This window comes from Podarcis raffonei, chromosome 3 (assembly GCF_027172205.1).
Source record: "Podarcis raffonei isolate rPodRaf1 chromosome 3, rPodRaf1.pri, whole genome shotgun sequence".
NCBI lineage: Eukaryota > Metazoa > Chordata > Lepidosauria > Squamata > Lacertidae > Podarcis > Podarcis raffonei.
The window spans coordinates 80,498,033-80,521,910 of NC_070604.1; the positions used below are offsets into that span (position 1 = coordinate 80,498,033).

Here is a 23,878-nt window from a genome sequence, read left to right on the forward strand (position 1 = left end):
TTTGCTGTTTTTATTTTGCTCCCCCAGCAAGGAGTTCAGGAGAGCACCTCACCACCACCAAATAAGTTATACACACAACATTGTGAGGTAGCTTAGGCTGAGGGAAAAGATGACTAGCCAAAGGTAATCCTATCAACCAGCCTTAACCGACCTGGTGCACTCCAGCAGGATACTGGGGAAGCCCAGCCAGATTATCTGCGGCTGATGTGAGTTGCAGTTCAAAATATTTGGGGTGTCCATTTAGACTGCTATAGACCAATTAACAAAAGGTCTAGAACCTGGGTCTCTAGGGCCAAAAGCCTTCAAATATTTAAGTCTCATTCTTCATAAGACAGAGAAAAGATCAGAGCTTTTCTTGTCTCCCTTATCACCCTTATTATTTATTTGTTCAATTTATGAGTTCCTTGACAACAGGGCTGGATTTGTCAGTTTTAATTCTCTCTGTTTCTCATTTTCCCATATTAAATTCAGTTCCCCACAATCCTGCAGCAATTTGTAATAACAATAATTAAATTCTTATGAATTTGCATGTTCAGACCCAGAGACCTCTCCCCTAAGTAAAGACACATTTGACTCAAATTTTAGTTTTGGTTTTTGGCAGAATTTAGGCCACAACTTTATTGATTACAGAAAGTGAGTGGTTGCATAGGCTCTGGGTTGACTAGCTCCCTGCACTCTTGCTGACCCAGAGCTCTATCATAGGTCAGCCAAGGGTGAACACCTGAGGTAGGCGGAAAGCCCGGGAACGGACTATGTCCACTCCCCAGATGCTCCCCTGGACTCAGGCACAGGCACAGGCACAACCCCCTCTCATGGGTTGACCAAACCAAGTTGAGTCCCTGGATTCCTTTAACGGAATACCCTTCACATAGGGATGGCGAGACCATTCTTCCATCCCTATCACCTGAACCAGTGCCTATCCACAACCTTACAAGTTGTGACAATTTGCTACGTGGCCAAACCCAAATGGCAACAGCCAATCAGCCAAGTGGGGGAAATTCCTGCTGTGCCCCTATCCCAATGACAGATGACACACAACGGAATAGCAAGGTCAATCGCAAAATACCCTAAATACAGGGAGAGGTGGTGGGTGTTCCGAATGCACGAGCTGAAAGAGGAAGCTCTGGGTCACGTGCATAGGCATATATAGGTCCCTCGATCTGTTTAGGCTGCACCCCATTGGCCAGATTAAACCAGCAACAAGGAACCTACCAATCGGGTGTTGTGGCTTGTCCAATATACCCACCCACAACACAGGAGGTCAGTCTCCAGGTCTCACCACAATGCATGCCCTCTTGAGGGATGACATGCTTTAGTGCAAATTTCTCTCAAAATACACATTTTTGTATGCAATCGGCCTTTTTGCAATACACCTTTCTACAAAGCAATTTCCTGTCACACTTTCCTTTAATATATGCCTTTTTGCACATGTTGGTGGGCTGGAGAACTGCACTGCAAATTTCAGGGGTGCATTAATTTTGAAGGATGGTGGTACTTTGGTGCACACATTGTTTCACAAAGTGCAGATTGGGTAGATTCAACTTTAAAGGTGCACTTAATTGAACTCCACCCCATCCCTATTTGACACATAGTGAATCACCAAGCAATTTAGCAAATGTATACAGAAGCGTGTATGCAGCATCTCACAATCATATGATTGGTATGGAGGCACCAGGAGCTGACCAGAACCACGGGTTCATGGCATTTGCACCAGCCAGGCTCAGTGATAGAGCACTTGCTTTGCAAACAGTGCTGTAAAGCCATACATTCTCAGCAGAGCGATCCATCCAGTTGTAAGACATTTGTGTCCCTGTTGACATGGTGGCAGAATCATGAGTCACCCAGCACTTAGGCAATGGGACAGCTGCAGCAAGGAGCCACCTTGGGTTCGGTTGTGAACTGACATAGGTCTTGAAGGTGACTGTGCTCAACAACAATATTCTTCCACTGGGGAAGGGTCATAGCTCAGTGCTAGAGTGTCTGCTCTGTACCTATAAGGTTCAATCCCCAGGTAGGGCTGGGATAAGACTCCCTGTCTGAAATCCAGGAGAACCACTGCCAGCCATTGTAGATGAATATTGAGCTAGATGAGCAAAGGCTACTTCTGTTGTCCTGGGTTCTCATGTAACATTATTATTTTCCTAAGCACCAGGCGAGGGACCATTGTGGCTTCATAGTAGCCCCCATGCCTGAGGTCCAACACTTCATGTTGCTTGTGGCAAAGGAGACAAATAACACTGAGCAGCAACATTGGATGGGAGGATCCAGTAAGAATTTTGAGTAGGAACAGTCCATCTGAGTGCAGGAACTTAGAACTACAAGTGCAGCACCCTTCAAAGACCCACAGACCTTTTTAACTCGCACCAGGGCTGGTTGTTGTGGGGCAGGAAGAAGACAGTCACTACTGGAGCCTGCCCCGGTGTTGAAATGACTGCATGCCACCAGCTCAATGTGTGAAGCACTTATCAGATTGAAACAACCTGGAACTACAGGGGCAGCATCAACAAGATGACTCAGCCAACAAGATCAGTCAGCCTTGTATACGTCATAATATAGAGAACAGATGGCTGAGAGACACAGATACCATTTACCTAGAAACATTAAATGTGCCTGTGCATCAGTGGCTGACTCACAAGGTCCTCGTGTTTTTTATTCTTCTTCTTCAGAGCACAGAGCAAACATTAATTCATGGTGATTTTAAAGAGGAGAGATAACTTGAATAAATCTAGTTGTAGACCTATACTATTTATGGGCCACTGGCATGAAAGGTTGCAATTCTGGGGTGGAAAAGAAAATGGTTCTCCCTTCACTGTACTTGGGAATGTTCAAGAGCCAGAGACAAGGCGGGGATGAGAGGGAAATCAACACCATCTTTTAATGGTCAGTCTTTCTGCAAACTGGAACAACAGCAACATAAATGACGAGGGTCATTTAATCCAACAACATGCTTGCTTGCCTGTGTAAAACAGTAACAGAAAATGTGTGTGTGTGCGTGCGCAGACACACGTATGCACGCACACACATAATGATATTCTAGAACTGACCTCATGTCCATGGGAACAATCTGAGCCAAAAGGCCTCACTCAGGAAAAGGTAAAGGACCTCTGGATGATTAAGTCCAGTCAAAGGCAACTATGGGGTGTGGCGCTCATCTTGCTTTTCAGGCTGAGGAAGCCAGCGTTTGTCCACAGACAGCTTTCTGGGCAGAAATTGTGATTCAAACTGCACCTCTATCAATGAAGCACGCCACAAATCATTCACATAGTCTATTTGCAGTTTTCTTCTAGTCAATGACAAACCAGCAGGCTTCAAGATTCATTTTGTCATAGAATCCTGCCCACGGCCGTTCCTAGGTGAGCTTGAACCATCAACCTTCTGGTTAACAGGTAGATACAATGACCCATTGCACCACTACACACTAGGGTTGATTTGCTGCTGCTACCAATGGTAAAGTGGGGCAGGGCGGGGATTTTATATCTTCTTAGTGGGTACTAACAGTAGAGATGGATGTCTTCCCATCAGAATACTTTAAAAGGACATTTTTAATAAGTTACATTTAAGTCTGTGATGACAATTCTGCAAAATTGTCACAGACTTCCATTAGTTTATTTGCTCTGCCTGCTCTGCTAATGCTCCAGATGGCTCAATCCACTGGATTGGAAAGTAATCATAAGAAATGAAGAATTGCAAACTCAAACAAAACCTTTTAATGAGATTTGGTGTGCCCACCCCAACCCGCACAATTTTCATTTGGTTTCTCTGAAAACACAGGTGACCCTTGATCTTGACTAGTTTCTGGCTTTGAAGTAAACTATTAAAGGGTCAATGCTAATTTATGTCCACTCTTTAAAAATGAAATTGGGAGAGCCAAATCATCTCTGAATGCTAACGTTGTTTAAAGGAAGGCTTTTCACTTAATGAAAGCAGTATTCAGCTATTATTAATCACAGGCCAGAAAGTGTTCCCACCAGGGACACACTGAGATTGTAGGGTGAAATCTAAACTTATCTTCTAAAAAATAATAATTGTGTCCTGTCACAGAATCATGGAACTGTAGAGATGGAAGGGTCATTTAATTCAAGCCCCTGCGACATAAGAGATTTTTGCCCAACTTGGGGCTTGAGCCCACAGCCCTCAGATTAAGAGCCTCTCAAGCTCTACCGACTGGGAAAACCTAACCCCAAAATAGTGATTTTAAGCTTTTTGATTGCACCCTTAGGTTGTTATGACAACAATTTATATATTACTTTGAGTGTTCAAAGTACTTCATGTACATTGACTCAGCAATCTTAGGGAGATACAAAAGATGTACCTTTCTGCAACACAAGCAAGCGAAACAAAACTTATTGTGAGATCTAAGAGTTCCAATTTGGGGGCTCAAACTGAAGAGAACAAAAGCAATGACTGTTATAAAAAGGGGGGGGCAAACATTTTGTGGCAAACTTTAACCAGGCCAATCAAAGCTTTGAGAGAATATTCCTCAATGGCCCTTGAATAAATATCACAGATCTGCATGAATGGATGTTGTTTGCCTTTACAAGATATAAATTACACAGCACTTGGGGGGAAATCATGCAACATATGTTTCCCATAAGCACAAGCGTAAACAGCATTCTAACATGTCACTACGGATTTACTGACATCTCTTTTTACCAGAAAGTGGTGCGTGATGGATGAAGTTTACAATTCTAGTGCATAAGAAGCCAAAGACTAAGCCAGAATCGGAGCCTGTTACCATCTACTGAATTATATTTGTACGGCAGACCACTGGAGATCTGAAACACCACCAAATTTCTTACAATAGGTATTCCAGGTACTAAGAGGTGGCATCTCTTAGATCACAACAGCTCATGCCAAAACTTTGTAATGTTTCTGCTGCAACAGACTAATGCAATGACACCTCTGGAACTTACTCCCAAATCTCAGTGTTGCGTGGTGTTATTGCCCTACCAACAAACTTGCAAATGGAATGTCAAATGACTGAATTAAACCAACTATGCTCCTTCACAACCTTCATCTAATATATACCCATGCTGACAATTGTTTGATGGTTTCCCTGTTATTACTTCAGCTGTGACCACAAGTGTGGGAGTTGGATCATCCAATAAGCAACTTGCTATATGCAGCTCCTCCTCAGCTTGTGGGGGGGGCACAGGGGGTGCATCAGGAGGGGGAGCCTGCGAAGGCCCAGTGAATGCCTGGATCTCTCTATTCAGCCCTTCAATTAGCAAAAACAGTTTTCACAGTATAATTTCCAGAAGCGATATCCAAGGCTGTGTAGGCACAGGAGGAATGAATCTGCATTAATTGGAAATGTGACTTCATTACAGATCAATTAATCCATATTGAATATGTCTGAATCATTTAATTCAAATTTACACTCTCTAGTCTTCAAAGCCCTCAGCTGACAAATGCCCCCATTAATGGTCATTAACCCCTGTCTGATCTGTAAGAAGATCCAGGAAATTTCTCTCAACAAAAGACTGGGGTTAAATCGAATCAGAGTGCATGATTTAATTTAACAAAATGGGATCATAAACACAAAGGTTTAATTAATCCAGATTGCTTTGGAGGACCAGCCATACCACAATAACTCCCCACTCGCCTCCCCCTGCTTTGGTGATTTGTTTTTGCGTTGTGCTGTACTGTGAAACCTCATTTAAATTAATATATATATATATATATATATATATATATATAACCCATCAGAAAAATAAATATATAAGCTATTGGATTGGGTAAGGGTAAGGACCCTAGCTTGGTGGCAGACCATCTGCTTTGAAAGCAAATCCCTGGTTCAATCCCCTAAGATCCCCACCTGATACCCTGTATTGCATGCCACCCCAATCTCTGAGTGGTGCGAGATTCCAGGGGTTCCAGGGTCTTACCAAGGGACTATGTTTTCCTTTGAAAATGAGGCACAGTGGAGACTGTGGTGTCTTTATGATATATGGTTTATTTATACATATGTCCCATCACCTCCTAGCAAATAGAAGGGGAAGAAATTGAGGCAGTGAGAGATTTTACTTTCTTGGGCTGCATGATCACCGCAGAAGGGGACAGCAGCCATGAAATTAAAAGACGCCTGCTTCTTGGGACAAAAGCAATGGCAAACCTAGACAGCATCTTAAAAAGCAGAGACATCACCTTGCCAACAAAGGTCCGTATAGTTAAAGCTATGGTTTTCCCAGTAGTGATGTATGGAAGTGAGAGCTGGACCATAAAGAAGGCTGATCGCCAAAGAATTGTTGCTTTTGAATTATGGTGCTGGAGGAGACTCTTGAGAGTCCCATGGACTGCAAGAAGATCAAACCTATCCATTCTGAAGGAAATCAGCCCTGAGTGCTCACTGGAATCACAGATCCTGAAGCTGAGACTCCAATACTTTGGCCACCTCATGAGAAGAGAAGATTCCCTGGAAAAGACCCTGATGTTGGGAAAGATGGAGGGCACAAGAAGAAGGGGACGACAGAGGATGAGATGGTTGGATAGTGTTCTCGAAGCTACCAGCATGAGTCTGACCAAACTGCGGGAGGCAGTGGAAGACAGGAGTGCCTGGTGTGCTCTGGTCCATGGGGTCACGAAGAGTCGGACACGACTAAACAACAACAACCTGAAGCTATGATGGAAGGGCTCACAGCATTCACACCCCAAGAAGGTCTTGCTTCTCCCATAGGCACAGCCTTAGATTTGAGCGGAAATCAAACATTGTGTGCTCTCATGCGCTCTCTCTCTCTTGGCCTTTTCCAGGCTACCACCTCCCCCTTAGGTCACATTACAGGAAACTCTACTCTAAAGTCTGGCAGAAGAAGGGGTCCCATCCATTTGCCTTTGGCACGGAGCCTCCTCTTCTTAGCTTTCTTAATGGGGCATCACTTTTCCTTTGTTTTTTTAATGGCTCATCACACCAGGCATTTACCTCATTGGGGGCTAGCCTGTTATATTTTAACACTTGCTGAATCCAGGGGTTCCATGTCTGGCACCCAGTTTAACACTCCAGGTCTTGATTAATTTCTAACACTTGCTGGACCCAGGAATTATAGGTGTCTGGCACCCCTGAACTCATAACACCTGGAAAGCAACTGCTGGTCAAGGTACAGAATAACTCATTGTGCTGGAGAGACCAATGGTGTGCCTTTGTATCAGGCAGCTTGCTATGCTAATTTGGATTTAGGCTTGGTCATGATTAGAGCAGATCCACCGTAATCAATGGGATATAAAGCATCACTAAGGTCCCAATGGCACTAAATATTTAGGTGGCACTGTGGGTTAAACCACAAAGCCTAGGACTTGCCAATCGGAAGGTTGGCGGTTTGAATCCCCACAACGGGGTGAGCTCCCATTGCTCGGTCCCTGCTCCTGCCAACCTAGCAGTTCAAAAGCATGCCAGTGCAAGTAGATAAATAGGTACCGCTGCGGTGGGAAGGTAAATGGCGTTTCCGTGCGCTGCTCTGGTTCACCAGAAGCGACTTAGTCATGCTGGCCACATGACCCGGAAGCTGTACGCCAGCTCCCTTGGCCAATAAAGCGAGATGAGTGCCGCAACCCCAGAGTCAGTCACGACTGGACCTAATGGTCAGGGGTCCATTTACCTTTACCATACCACTTTAAACAGCCATGGTTTCCCCCCAAAGATCTTGGAAGCTGTAGTTTAACTGTAGTGCTGAGAGTTGTTAGAAGACCCCAAGAGAACTACAATTCCCAGAGTTTCCTAGGAAAGGGTATTGATAATTGTTAAACCACTCTGCACCCTCAAAAACCACATTTTCTAGAATTCTTTCCCATGACTGTTTAAAGTGCTGTGATGTATACTGCAGATGGGGCACAAGTCTGGATCCAGCCCATGGTGTCTAACATGCATTTAAAGAGCTTTGGAATATTTTTTAAGCAATGCTCTACAGTACATTATTTAACAATATCAAGCATAGAAAGCTATTATACATCATTTCTTTGATTAATATATCAGGTTTCCTTCACTTATCATTAGTTCAAGCCATTTTGCCTGCAATCACAGCTCTGAAAATGAAACCTGGACTGCATAAATCAAGTGCCTCCTCTTATTACTGATATTCTAATCAGCACCAGAGAAGACACCTAAACTCATCAGCGTGATTATCGCTGTTGATTGTTTCATGTGATTAAGGTATTAAATGGCTGCTTTCCTGTCAGCAGCTCTCGAGAATTAAGGAATGCCAGTCCCATGGACATGTTTGCTTCTCGGCCTGGATGCTATCTTTGCAATGGATATAAAGGGAAAGATCCCAAGATGAGACTGTGGCCAGTCATTCATTTTAACATTAACAAGCCTCTCTAATGGGTAAGTGAAGAAGTCACATCCTCAGTTTACTAATTAAGTCTGTCTAGCAGGGAAATCCTGTGGTAATTTCCACCAATTATAACCACCTTGCCAGTAAATTGACAAACTGAAATGAAACATTTTGAGATAAGTGAAGCAGCTTCTCTCCTAGGTAGGTCATGAAAAATGTGAAAGTGATCCATTTCCCCTCATGTTTCCCACCAGCAAAATCTGGGATATGTTCCCCCAGGATCCCTGTGACTCTCCAGATGTTGATTTGACAAAAATGCCCATAATAATAATAATTTTATTATTTATACCCCGCCCATTTGGCTGGGTTTCCCCAGCCACTCTGGGCAGCTCCCAACAGAATATTAAAAACACGATTAAAACATCAAACATTGACTATGATGACCAACTGACCACTGGCCATGCTGCTTGGCGCTGATGGGAGTTAAAAGTCCGACAACATCTGGAGAGCCCAGATTCTCCACCCCTGATCTTACTTTTTTGAGCTTGCTGTGGTATAACTATCCTACCATGAAAAAACGACAAAAATCCTGTAAGAAATTGAGCAAACAAAGTAGACATTTGCTTAGACGTTTAGATTAACCACCTGGGCAATGAATAGGATTGAAATTTAGGTCACCAAAACAAAGATGCAAAGTGCATTTTATCAGGAGATTCTGAATTAGTTCCAAAGTACTTAGAACTGAAGCTGGGTAGATTTGAAAATTCAACTCTAGGGTACCATTAACATCAAATGAAAACATTGTTTCCATCATAGTTTCACTTTGAATAATTAGGGTTTAGTTATAAATGTATTTAGAAGAGAAGCTGTAGGCAGGATTTTTGTCAGGAATGCTAATTTAATTATCAGCCATTAAGAATTTGCGCAGGGATATCTGTACAACGGGAGAATTGTGTTTCAAGGGCATATACCGGTAAATACTTTTATCAATTTTATCAATATATAGGATTGGAGGACTTGTCCCCAGAGGGAATCCCATAATTAGATCTAACAGCAGGCAGTTGAGGGGGCTTAATCTTAAAAGGATTATTTTCCTTCCGCCAAATATCTGGGAGAAAATAAACATTAGTTTATTTTATCTGATTTTGCAAGTCATTTTCTTGTCAAAGCCTTAGCTCCTCCAGACACCTTGGCATCAAGGAGCGACAATTTTTTTTAGCTCAAATGCTTTGAGTTAAAGAGACAAAAGCAACCAAATAACGTGAATTAATTTCACTCCTCCTTCCCCTCTCAACAGTTGTTCATACCCGCACATAAAAACTCATCAGTTCCCCTTCACTTCTTTGCATCCCCAAGCCTCTCTGGTCTCCCCTACTTCTCTTTCTTTAAAGCACATTACACATAAAATGTACAAGTCTTTTGCTCCTGTATTCCCAAAGATCCCGCTTCAGATGCTCAGATGTTAAGATAATGCACCACCATAGCATGCAATGTATGGGGAGCTCAACTGGGGCCTCTGCTATATATATTTGGGGGGGCTCTTGGTGCAGTTTCAATTATGCCCCCAACTTCCCCAATGAGGGAAGGGAAGGGTGGATGGGAGCTGAGCTTGACTCAAGTTCAAAAGCAGCAGCAGCAGCACCCATTGCTGAAGAATATCCAGCAGCCCAGCAGGGAAAGCTTGTCCCCACCCCTTTCTTCCTCCAACTCCTTCGCTTTCTGCTTTGTCTTCTCCTTATTTTTCCTGCTTGGGATCCACACCCTCCTTGGGCCTTATCTCCCAGTTTGTCAGGGGCAGACACTCCATTAATGTCCTTAATCTGCCCACCCACATCTGGGACTCTTAGCTCTACATCAACAAGCTGTGCCTGTCCCCTGGAACTCCTGAATGGTGGCAATGCCATCTTCTCTTGATTTTATTTGATTGAATACACATAACAACGCTCACAGCTCAACAGATGGTTCCAGAATCATGGAGCTAATGACTTCCTTGCTTGCTTTGTGTTTTAACTAGGTGTTTGAGCTATCATCGTCCACATATATCTGTTACAGCCAATGCATTTCCAAGAGGGCATAAGGTACATTTTGAACCTTACCAGAGAAGACACTGGGAATCTTGGAAAGAAAACTTTTGACTGTACGAATGAGAATCCCGTTTTTCTCATCTTGCATACGAGCTATGACATCTTCCATCTGGGCAAAAGGAGAAAGAAAGAAAACAAACAAATTGCATCACTGCAATTATCATGTGAAGAGATATAACTGATTTTCTCAGAAAAAAAGAATCAGCACCTGAAGATTACATTTGTTTCTAATGAGATATCCGATAGGTGAAGTTTATGAAAAGTTCAGTATGATGAAATGGCGAGAAACTATAAAACAAAACAAGAAATCTCTCCCACAGCTTCTACAAGAGCAAGTTTCTTTCAGTCACCCAGGGCCTTGCAGGTTCAGAGGAACAAAGGTGACACTACCAATCTCAAGACACTGTCTAGTGACCATCCACTATGACTAGCTCCATGAACCCTGGTGTTCCCCACTTTTAAGATTAGTAAAGTTTTCAGAGCAGCTTGTTATCAGCATAAAGATCCACTGTGTTCACATGCAAAGTCTTGGCTATGGCTGAAGTATTCCTCTGGATAGTAGACTTTTGAGGATTAGTTCCTATCAGATATGAATGCCCAGGTACAAAATACACAGCAGATGTGCACATGAATTATGCTTATTATCCTTCATCATCCTTAAAATACAAGCACTCTATATTTTAAGGAGAATGGAATATAGCAGTTTGATACATACCTGATGTACCACTCATGTATTTTATGCTAGAGTATTCTCTACAAGTACAAAAAGACTCACAGCAGCTCACACTAAATTGCTTCTGACATAGCTCTGAACTGAAGGAAAAGTCAGGGACAGAGCCTAAGGAACTGCCAAACCAATACTTTTCACCCAAAGTGCCCACCACCACTTTCTATCTTCCAACTGACAGCAGTTGCAAGTAAATCCCTCCCCCACTACACTACACACACACACACACACACTGTCCATAAAGAAAGAACATGTTTCCTATGAGATAATCAGAGCTGAGCAATGTAGTAATACAAAACATTTATTAAGTCATTTATAAAAGTAGTAGTCCAGTGTTAGCTGCTTTAAGGGCTGGATTCTGAAACCAAACATTTGGTTTAAAAGCACTGAAAACTGTTCGCTGAAATTTCTCATGTTCAAGGACAGCATTTGTGATAGTATGGAACCTGGAAAATCTAAACCTCAACTTTCTGATTAAAGGCTTGCCTAATCCACATAAATTTGATAGATTAGTAATTTGGGGGCGGGTCGTGGAGTCCCATCTGTCACCAACAGTTCTCAGATAAGACATTTCACATGAAAACATAGCTTTTTTACACAGAAAGCAGCCTGTTGTGCATGGTCATTCATACTCTGAAAAGAAGGAAAGAATGTGAAATAAGATTTGTTTCTTTTAAGACAGTTCAAACAATTCTACGTTTTAATTTTTGTGATGGTTGGTTTACCCAGAAACAATTCCGAGCTCTGCTATATGTTGTTCTGTGTGAGTTTTGGAGAAAGTTCACTGGTGCCTGACTCATTCCAACTCATACCTTTTCTTAAGCACAACAGGGGGGGGAGCCAAAAAGTAATGGCAAAATATGTATCAGATTGTTACACAGATAAAAACTTGATTTAGAATTTCAGCTCCCCACTCCCCATCCTGTTTAAATATATGTAGGGACTATATATGGATGAATCTGTCAGTTCTGGATACTCTCAGTGTCTCATTTTTCCAATCTTAAATTAGTTTCCCACACTTCCACATCAGGGTGCATTTTTTAAAGTCGTTTTGAAAATTCATCTGTATTTTAATGTGACTTTCTCCTAATGTTTCTATGCAGTTGTGCCTACTCTACACAAGTTTGCAAAGCAATTCCGTATAAAAAAAACCATTTTTGTATAGCATTTTTACTAATATATGTATTTTCACACACACTTTGTCCTAGCAAAGGGCTCCTTGGAGAGGAAGGGCAGGGTATGCATTCAATAATTAACAACAATAATAAATAATATATACATTCTGTACACTTTACTTGTGGCTGGAGAAGTGCAAATTTTGGAGAATTGCACTTTCAAAGTATGGCTGCGTTTCAGTTCTCACTGTTTCAGAAAGTGTAGGTTAGGGAGGCTTCCCTTGTCTCCCAGCTGTTGCCTTCCACATGAAGCCAGTTGTGGATGAGGCATTCACTTCAGGCCAAGGACCTCCATACCCACTGGCGGAGGAAGAGGAGTGCGGGGGGAGCGCACCACCCCCGGCAGCGCGATCACAGTAGGGTGCCATCGCAGCTGCCCCCCGCCCGCGCTGGGCGCAATGCCCCTGCAGGTGGCATGCCCCGCCCCCAGGACACACACCGCGCCCCTGCAGGCGGTGCATCTCGCCCCCGGGATGCACACCAGCCCCACCCCCGCCTGCTTTCCGCCCCTCCCCCCGATGCTGGAACATGAAGCTCCACCCTGTCCATTGTTGTTGTTGTTTAGTCGTGTCCAACTCTTCATGACCCCATGGACCAGAGCATGCCAGGCACTCCTGTCTTCCACTGCCTCCCGCCCTGTCCATACCTCAGCCTAAAAAACCTTCAATAACTGCCTGCCTATCCCCCTAAGTCCCCATATAAGGGCCTAGCCTTGCTTCCCTTGAAAGTAGCCAGAGTCTTCAGCCTGGGAAGAAGTTGAGAGGTTTGAAAAATGAAACCAGCAGCCATTGACTAATTGTCCCACATTTGTGTGTATTACAATATCAATGGTTAGAAAAAACCAGGAAACACAAACCCACATCAATGGTGAACCAACAGAATCTCTGCCCACCATTCTCTGTTCAAGGTCACACCAAATATCACCCTCACTATAAGTCACATGGCTAGGAGAGCACGTATCTCCCTATTAATACTGTATAATAGGCTTTTCCTGGCATTGAATTGATCTCATTTTACAAAATGGAGGCTGCAAACCTATACATGCTTAGCTGGGGAATATGTCCCCATTGAACTGAGTACCTTTTGGCTCACAGCTGTATTTCCATCATGCGCAATCCCAGTTTCTGTGTTTTCTACTTTACATTTAGCAAACATGCATTCATTTCCTCTGCAAAACATTAGGCCCTCCTGCCTGTATCCCAAATCTCTTCTCCACCACTCACTGCTTAGAACAATGGAACGTGTGTAATAGCTTAATTGGGGCAATCCAACGAAATCTTCTTCTAGTTTTGATCAAGTAGTCTAATCTGGGGAGTGGCAGCTGTTCTCTGGCATAAATTTCCTCCCTTGCTGATATGCCGCTGTTCGCTTCCTAAACTCCACTGTAAAGGATAAGCTCCTTTTGCTTTGCCTTGGCATTTAGCCTCTTGTGGTTCATTTATCTCCTTATCTGTTTAAACCAGACCAGCTCTGACAATGCAGCAGAGCATTTCAGTCTGAACCTTTCTTTTCAGAAGGCTACAAATCCTTCATGTGTGCAAGGAGCAAAATAGCTGCTGAGATTAAAAGAGAGGGGGGGGGGAGATCTGCGACAAATAAGCAACTTGCTGTTTGCACCACAGAGCTGCAACAGAAATTAGCAGACATAGACATACAGATGAAGGACACTTATGTTTCCAGTAAATGTCAGAAAATCTGGATTTGATGTTTACTGGATGTTAAAATGTTGGATTAGGACTGGTTTTCAATATTGTGATATATCACCAGCTAAACATCATGACATACCAAAATATCACCATGTCTGAAATCCGAATGTGAATGGGGTAATGTCCTGGCAACCACTACTACTCAGGCGTCTAAAACTGATACAATTTTACTTACCTTTAACAAATTGTTACAACTGTTACTTTATAAGAGAAGTGATGACTGGCTTCACAGTTTTTCCCATATCACATTTTTTTACATAGAGCGCACACACACACACACACACACACACATACATACACACGCACACATTGTGATTTGTGATATATCGCCATGTCAAATATTATGAAACCGTTATCACAATGTGGGCTTAAAACCAATTTTGGACGACGTATCATTGTCCAGCCCTTGGAGAGACCCAGATTCAAATCCCCACTCAGCCATGAAGCTCCCTGGGTAACCTTGGGGCAGCCACCAAATCTCAACCAAATCTACCTCACAGGGTTGTTGTGAGAATAAAATGGGACTATCATGTACACCAACTTGACCTCCCTGGAAGGAAAGCTAGGCTACACATTTTAAAAAACCTGTTATTTCAGGAGGTCAGTGAGAAATAATATATGGTGGATTACCAGATACTGTTCTTTTTCCTTGAATCTCTGTGTGTGTGTGTTCGACCTATTTATGCTTAAAATTTATTTACAATATTTATGCACCATTTTTCCCTACAAAAGTTCACATTGGCAGGTTGAAATTATATGTGCACTGGGAACTGTTATTTTGAAGTGTTTACATTTGCATCTCATGTAACTATTGGTATTGTTTGAACAATTCTAGAATACTTTTTAAAAAAAATTGTGATTCATGCACACAAATGAAACAATATATGTACTTATCCTCCATCTGTTAAAGGCGGTGGGGGGAGGAGGCAGGGGTAACCAGTGGCCCTCCACATGCTGCTGGAATACAATCTCATAATCCTTGATAATTGGCCATGCTGACTGGCATTGATAGGAATTAAAGTCATTTTTTGACATGGGTTAGCTATCCCTACATTAAACACTTTCAACATAAGAATATAAATACTCTTGGAGGGTGCCTACCTGTATATGTGCACACGAGTGCCAGTGTGTTAAGTGTGTTACATATGGCACTCTCAGAGGGATATATGGTGGGATAACCATGTTTACATACACTTATTCTTGAGAATAATGTACATAGGAGGGAAAGCTGTTTCTTAAAAGCACCCGTGCATAGTGGTTTGAAAAGCACAATGCTATATAGCCACTGATTAACAAAACAACACTTCAGCAGCACAGAAGAGGTTGATATAATCAAAGATATGATGACAGAAGATATCAAGCAGTAGTCAGTTTGTCTTTTATCACCCCTCCCCTAGGAACGTTCTGTTAGTTAGGACAACATTTGAAAAATCAAAAGATAACTGAGTAGCATAATGCAATATGAAATTACATTTCTTCTTTTCTTATTTCAAATTAATTTTGATATTTAGTGACTGAGGTGTTAAGACCTGGGCTGGAACAAGACCTATCAAATAAGAGTTTTCGTTAAATGCACTTTAAATTTAAACAAGGAAAACAGGTGTCGGGGTGGGGGGAATGGGACAACACATATAAATTGCTTTTTCTTTACCAATCTAGCTGAGTCCTTGGACACAAGGCATCAGGATTCCAACCCAACCTCTACCAAGGACTCAGGTCAAGTTATGTTCAGAGCTGTAAAATGGGTATAACTTCAAACTCTTTTGGGTTCTTAGGTTATGTGTACAAACTCAATCCCAGACCAGACAGAGAGTAGCTGATAACTTATTGTATTAAAATATAGCAGAGCTATGGCTAGCTGAGGGCAAAACATACTATCTTGCAAAAGTGAGGATCAGCTGTCATTCTCTTAACACTTACATAACAGCCATGGCTTCTTCCATAAAAATTGGAAGGAAACTCAGCAGGTGCTCCTATACTGCTCTTTCAGACTTTAGGCTTCATGGAATATTTGACAATATTTGTCTCAGATGTAGACAATGCCACAACTGAACAGTCAGTTTAATCACCCACTTGACTAGCATCCAGTCCCTAGTTTAACGGGATTCCCCCTGATATTTCACCTTTGGCCACAATCCACACAACTCCTTCACACAAACATATGTCAAGGACAGCATCCTCCAAAAATCTTTTCCCCTACAATGCATCAAAACCTGTCTTAAAACAAGAACAGGGTATTGAAATTCAGAAGCCTCATCAGCACAGAAGACAGAAAGGACTTGCCATATCTATTGCTCTAAACTCTTTTCTGGATCAAAGCCAGTCTACTCAACTAGGTTGTATCTTCAGCTACATGCCCATTTCACTTAATGGGCTTGAGCTGAGCAGGTGCAACAAGGAAGGCTTCTTGGGTTTTTCCAAATGGGATGGGGGGGCTGATTTTGATCATAAGCAAGGCTTGGACTTTCATCCCCACCTCTACCCACAATGGTCTAGTCCAAACAGCACCACTGTCACCTTCCACAGTTGTGATCAGAATGTTAAAAGCGGCTTGCCTGAGTTGTCATATCAGTGGAAGCTTCCAGTTCCAGCCAAACACATGCTGGGGATTTGTCACGCCAGTTAGTAGTTGGCTAATGCCAAAGCAGTGCAATATGTGACACAATAATTTCATGACACTTGGCAACACTTTGAAGTTGCTTGCCCATATATTTCTCCCCTTTTGATTGCCTATGTGTTTATGTGCGTTTCTATTCATTTAAATTTTAATAACTTGAATATGGCAAAAAAAGAAAACCCTCCAAGTTATTCATAGCTCCAGCTCAGATCTCTTGCAAACTAGGCTATGCTGGCTTGGGATTTTATCGTGCTGCCAGCTCCAGGGTTTAGTTTTCAAACTGCAAGAGCAAAAAAAGAAAATCAGTGTCTAGTAAAAGAAGGTCCCGTGTCAAGGTAGACCATTTTTGACACAAATTTCCCAAAGGAATGGTTGTAATCATGCCAACCTAGCAAGTCTTATGCTCTTGCAAATTTGCATACAAAACCCAACGACCAAGCTCACCCTTTGCATTTTCTTATTCCATTAACAATGGCCAGTGAAAGCTATTTCACAAGAATGAAGAAGGTGCCTTATCTGGAAGCAGACATCTGATCAATCAATCTCAATGATGTATATGTGTTCACTGGCAGTATTTCAGACAAGGGTCTCTCCCAGGCCTGCCTGGAAATGAATGCAACCCATTTCACAAAAAGAAAAATGTATTGCTGATAAAATGAATGCATTAGAAATACTGGATTAAGTGCAGCACAGCACTGCTCTTCATCTGAAAACAATGCCCGACCTGAAGAATTTGGAGCAAATGATTCAGCAGAGGAAACACAGCCCAGAATAACTAAGGAGATAGTACAAGAATACTTGGCTAGTCTAGATGTATTCAAGTCTCCAGGGCCAGATGAACTGCATCCAAGAGTATTAAAAGAACTGGCAGATGTGATTTCAGAACCACTGGCAGTCATCTTTGAGAATTCCTGGAGAACAGGCGAAGTCCCGGCAGACTGGAGGAGGGCAAATGTTGTCCCTATTTTCAAAAAGGGGAAAAGAGAGGACCCAAATAATTACCGCCCAGTCAGTCTGACATCAATACCAGGGAAGATTCTGGAGCAGATCATTAAGCAAACAGTCTGTGAGCACCTGGAAAGGAATGCTGTGATCACCAATAGTCAGCATGGATTTCTGAAAAATAAGTCATGTCAGAATAACCTGATCTCGTTTTTTGACAGAATTACAAGCCTGGTAGATGAAGGGAACGCAGTGGATGTAGCCTACCTTGATTTCAGCAAGGCATTTGACAAGGTGCCCCATGATATTCTTGTAAAGAAGCTGGTAAAATGCGGTCTTGACTATGCTACCACTCAGTGGATTTGTAACTGGCTGACTGACCGAACCCAAAGGGTGCTCATCAATGGTTCCTCTTCATCCTGGAGAAGAGTGACTAGTGGGGTGCCACAGGGTTCTGTCTTGGGCCCGGTCTTATTCAACATCTTTATCAACGACTTGGATGATGGACTCAAGGGCATCCTGATCAAATTTGCAGATGACACCAAACTGGGAGGGGTGGCTAACACCCCAGAGGACAGGAACACACTTCAAAACGACCTTGACAGATTAGAGAACTGGGCCAAAACAAACAAGATGAATTTTAACAGGGAGAAATGTAAAGTATTGCACTTGGGCAAAAAAAATGAGAGGCACAAATACAAGATGGGTGACACCTGGCTTGAGAGCACTACATGTGAAAAGGATCTAGGAGTCTTGGTTGACCACAAACTTGACATGAGCCAACAGTGTGACGCGGCAGCTAAAAAAGCCAATGCAATTCTGGGCTGCATCAATAGGAGTATAGCATCTAGATCAAGGGAAGTAATAGTGCCACTGTATTCTGCTCTGGTCAGACCTCACCTGGAGTACTGTGTCCAGTTCTGGGCACCACAGTTCAAGAAGGACATTGACAAACTGGAACGTGTCCAGAGGAGGGCAACCAAAATGGTCAAAGGCCTGGAAACGATGCCTTATGAGGAACGGCTAAGGGAGCTGGGCATGTTTAGCCTGGAGAAGAGGAGGTTAAGGGGTGATATGATAGCCATGTTCAAATATATAAAAGGATGTCACATAGAGGAGGGAGAAAGGTTGTTTTCTGCTGCTCCAGAGAAGCGGACACGGAGCAATGGATCCAAACTACAAGAAAGAAGATTCCACCTAAACATTAGGAAGAACTTCCTGACAGTAAGAGCTGTTCGACAGTGGAATTTGCTGCCAAGGAGTGTGGTGGAGTCTCCTTCTTTGGAGGTCTTTAAGCAGAGGCTTGACAACCATATGTCAGGAGTGCTCTGATGGTGTTTCCTGCTTGGCAGGGGGTTGGACTCGATGGCCCTTGTGGTCTCTTCCAACTCTATGATTCTATGATTCTATGATTCTATGATTCTATCTCTTAATGTTAAAATCTTATTAGTTTAATTTTTTCTAATATTCCATTGTTTATACAGTGGTACCTCGGGTTACATACACTTCAGGTTACATAAGCTTCAGGTTACACACTCTGCTAACCTAGAAATAGTGCTTCAGGTTAAGAACTTTGCTTCGGGATAAGAACAGAAATCGTGCTCCGGCGGCATGGTGGCAGCAGGAGGCCTCATTAGCTAAAGTGGTGCTTCAGGTTAAGAACAGTTTCAGGTTAAGAACGGACCTCTGGAACAAATTAAGTACTTAACCCGAGGTACCACTGTAGTTCGTTATCAGACAGCATATAAATAATGTTAATAAATAATATACTTATTACAGCTTATTACAACAAAAGAAGCCAGAAGCTCTAGCTATCTTTTCGACTTTATATTTGAGAAGGGAAGCTGCTAATGTGTGGCCTATCATCTTAGCAGAAGAGAACAGGTACTCATCCAGATTCAAACAGGAGTCGATCAAGTTAATGACCACCTAAATACAGAGGACACTTTCAAACCCAATATCCTTCTGATCCTTTGAGTGTTCCAGCCAATGTGGGAGTGCATGAGAAATAACAAGATGCTCAGCAATGATAGTGTCAGCCTTCATTTTCTTCTGTGACAATGTGACAGACCTTGGTGTACAAAGGGCAAAGCAGAGGACATGACAAACAAGAACCTTAATGGCACTTTTTACACTGCCTTGCATAGCCTGTCCCTAAACAAACGGTAGATATGTGAACAACTGTTTGACAACATAAGATCCGTTGGAGAATATCCAAGGGAGAAGTAAACATTTAGAAGCCAGGGATGCTCCCATTCATTCAGATGTTCTATTCTAAGATTGAATAACGCAACTATTCCTCTATGGCTTTGTCTCATATTTCGTATTCAAGTCTGTTTTCATTTTTAATCATAGTTATTCTTTTCACTCAGCTGAATTATGGACATCCTGATCTTTCAGTTGCTAGAGTGCCAAAAGACATCTATGAATAAAATAGACAGAGGTTGGCCAGGCATTATGAGAGCAGATGTTTCATTTTTATATCTTAATTTTAAAAAATTAAGAAATACAATGCCTATGTCATAGCTTATCTATGCCCAGCAAAAATACATAACCCATAAAGAAAATCTCAGCTGCCAATTACCCTTTAAATCTCCAGTTGGACTGAGAGAAAAGGCATCAACTTCTCCTCTGTGGGTCCTCTCACCCATTCCTCTCCAGTGTCATGCCATCCATGATAAGCAGGACTCCAGATAAGCAGCATACAGATGAGGGGTGGGGATGGAAGACTTGATCATGGAAGGAATGAGTGGCCAGAAGCAAAACAGATTGTTATCCTTTCTCCCAGTTCAGCTGGACATTTACGATGCAATGCTATACACGCCTACTTATAAGGAAGCCCCATTCCGTTCAATGAGATTTAACTCTAGAGCAAGAGATTTCCAAATGATCTTGTATATAATTCTGTGTACTCTGGCTCAACAAAGGTAACAATATTATAGTGCGCGCGAACACATGCACACATTCCCATTAGGACACTGAAGAAAATAATTATGATTATGATCCAGCAAACCCTCCACTTAACTCCAGAGTTTTTCTTCTTCTTCTCCAAACAGTGTGTGTACACATATCCCTTAAACTAACCTCAGTGCTTAAATTGTTGCTGTTGTTTAACTCAGGATAACTTGCAAACAACTTGCAGTGTAGCACAGCCAGGATACTAGTGTGAGACGTGCAAGGGTACCAGCTTGTTGAATTGCAAAATAAGCTACAAATATTGCAAACCCTGAACCTAAATCTCCTCTGCTGAAATGCCTGTTTTCTGTTTTCTTTATGAACTGTTTTAACTTGTAACTAGAGTCGGGCATGACTAAACTACTAAACAACAACAACATATCAATTCATATATTTAAGGATCAATGAAATGCTTTTGTTGATAATGTTGCTTTTCTTCTGCTGCTGCTCTCTTTGCAAAAAAATAGAAGTTAAATATAAAAAAATACAAATATAGGCAGCTCAACATGTTTAGTTATATGGTTTTATTAATTTATTAGTGGGGAGTTGAGCTGAATATTGTGTGCCTGTAATTCTTCAGAGCTCCACAAGCAACAACAACAAAAATCAGATGTTTTGGATTTTTTTGTAAGGAAAGGTGAAATGTCAGGGGAATGTTTCTGGAACATCACTAAGGGGGGCAGGGCACAAGCCCCCATGGCTACCATCCTATGCATGTGCAGGAACCCAACAGTGGACAGAAAACTCCCATAAGTCATGGGAATGGCTCATCAGTGACTTAGACAAGGGCACAACTGGAAAGATTTGTTCAAATTTTGCATTGTTTGTTCAACCTTGTTTAGTCATTACATATCACAAAATAATTACCTAGTTATGAAGAGGACTGTATATTTATGAAAAGGCTGTACAACCATCTTTTAAGCATTCAGAATGCAGCAACAGTGCATAGGTGATGGTGGTGGAGGAATGATAGCGGTACCCTCCTGGTGGCAGCAGCACTGCATGACCCAAGGCGGGGGTGTGGCAGGACAGAAGTTGGAGAAACTCTAGGCTACTGCCAACATGAAGTTCCCCCAACCTTGACACTACTGCCTCACTCCACCCCTTCTCACATGCACCACTGTTGTCAGAGTGTAATGAATGGATACATGGTCTGCTTGTGGGTATCAAGAGACATCTAGCCTCGTCACCGTTGGAAACAGAACGCTAAACTAAATGCTCTGATTCAGCCTGATGGGTCTTGCAGTCTTGTTATTTTAGTGCAGTGTGATGACAATTTGCCTGGCTGAAGCAACTTTATGGAAGGCTATGTTTTATCCACCATGGCTGTCTCTGCTTTACTATTGTTGTGACTTACTTTTGTGACTTTAATTATTGTTAAAGCAGCCCTGAGTAATATATGTGTATTAAAATGGTGGGTGTTGTGTATGGAAGTTCTCACCCTGGCCACCAGGGGGTATTGTGTATATAGTTTTCACTCAGGTCTACATAAGTTAATTTAGGCGGGAAACCCTGGGCTGTTGTGGTTACATGTTGACAGCCAGCTGCCTATAAAAGCACGACGGCTGAGCTGTTTGCTGTTCAGTTCAGTTCCAGCTTACTTATAAAGAACTACTTGGAGAAATCTCTGTGTTGTCTGCTATGTCCACCCACTACTTAATAGTGGGGTATAAGTCTTAATAATAAAGAGAAATAAATATATAGTAGTGAAGCTTCCATTAGCCCTTGAAGTCAACAGAAATGCTCCATGCCCTACAAGACATGCATTTGCAAAAGAAGATGAGCTATTCTTTCTACATCCTCTGCCACAGACGCTTTTCCATAATGGTGACTTCTACACAGCACAGAAAAGAGAATCAATCTCAATGTTCAGAAAGATAGAAGTGGACTGTTGTTGTGGGCGTGAGGATCAATGAAATTACTTGACGATTGACTACTGTAATTCCTTTTTATGGCCTTTCCAAATTGTTGTTTTCCAGGGGAACGATGAAGTAGAGTAGTCTCTAGAGGCAAGAAGCAGGCTCAAGACTCACACACAGGTATGCAGGATTTCTGCAAACAGGAAAGGGTTCAAGACATTCTTCCTGCTGAAGTGCAACCCTGATGCTAAGGTAGGCAGAGCAGCAAAGTGCGGCAAGCTCAAAACAAAGATTACTGTAATATGTGGTTTGAGCTTTATGTTTTCTTCACACTCTTCCACCTTACCCAGTCTAGTCTCCTCCAGATGCCTTAGTCTACAACTCCTTTCCGAATTGCCCCCACTGTCATTCCATATTTGGAAAATCTCTCTATCTGTATCAAAAGGCTGAGAGCATCCCTCTGTTTTTACAGATATTCAGGTAAAGCTCCTTCACATAGTTGAGAAAACTGCTCAATTTTTTACCCCAGGTTGAACATCCCATCTTTTACCTTCTACATTCTGTAAATTACCATTTACTCTGCCTCCAGTGCGCTCTCACCAATGGCTCTTGAGCATGTGCGCACATGAGATTAACCACAATGTGGAGGTATCCTGTAGTTGTTTTTTAAAACTGATTTTTAATTTCAAGTAACAAAACATACCCATGCAAGTAAAACAGAGCATAATAGTCATAAAGGAAAGAAAAAAGAAAAATGGCAGCTGGTGGTTGTAGTTTTAGATGTTCCAAGAAAGGCAATAAAGTGTAAGTGCCTCTCCATAAGGTTTCATGATTCAATGGAAGGTGAAAACAATGTATGATAGTCTTAACCAGGCTTCCTTAAACTCGGCCCCCAGATGTTTTGAGACTACAATTCCCATCATCCCTGACCACTGGTCCTGCTAGCTAGGGATCATGGGAGTTGTAGGCCAAAAACATCTGGAGGGCTGAGGTTGAAGAAGCCTGGAACAGACAAAAAAAGCTCAACAACTTTTGTGTCCAGAATTTTACTTCTATAAATATGGCAACCCTATGTAACTTCATTTCTCGCAGTCAGGGAACCACCAGAAGGCACTTGGAGCTGGACCTCATATTAGAAGACAGTGCGATTTTATATGTCACTGTGTGTGTGAAGACACACAAACACACACACACAGAGAGAGATACATTTCTAGTCAAGAAGTACATTAACATGAATGACATTAGCTGAATGACAATCAGCTTGTTCTTCTGGTCCCAGTTCCACCCACCACCCACCCCACCCCCGCTTGGCATTACCTAATAATTTTGTTGCTGCTATAATAACAGAATGCAACACTACCATTTGAAAACAGTAACACACATATAAACACTCTTTTCTAAGAATATGCAGCAAGTATCACACCAAAACTAACTGGCTATCCTTTAAGCATAGTCAATGAATTTTCTACAACCTTGAAAAAGATAGCATGCTTACAGTAAAAGAAATGCTTGTTCTGTGGTGGATGTTTCCAGAAGGATTTCATAC

At 42.2% G+C, this 23,878-nt stretch overlaps 1 protein-coding gene across 5 annotated transcripts in view; it reads right to left on the reverse strand.

The window, feature by feature from the left end:
* The window catches only part of RGS7 (regulator of G protein signaling 7), a 127,562-nt gene that overhangs the window by 57,917 nt on the left and 45,767 nt on the right, over window positions 1-23,878 (reverse strand). For all 5 annotated transcript variants that reach the window (XM_053382628.1, XM_053382631.1, XM_053382630.1 and 2 more), the window contains exon 3: window positions 10,364-10,460. In XM_053382628.1, the coding sequence (XP_053238603.1) occupies window positions 10,364-10,460 (97 nt within the window). The remainder of the gene's footprint in view (window positions 1-10,363; window positions 10,461-23,878) is intronic.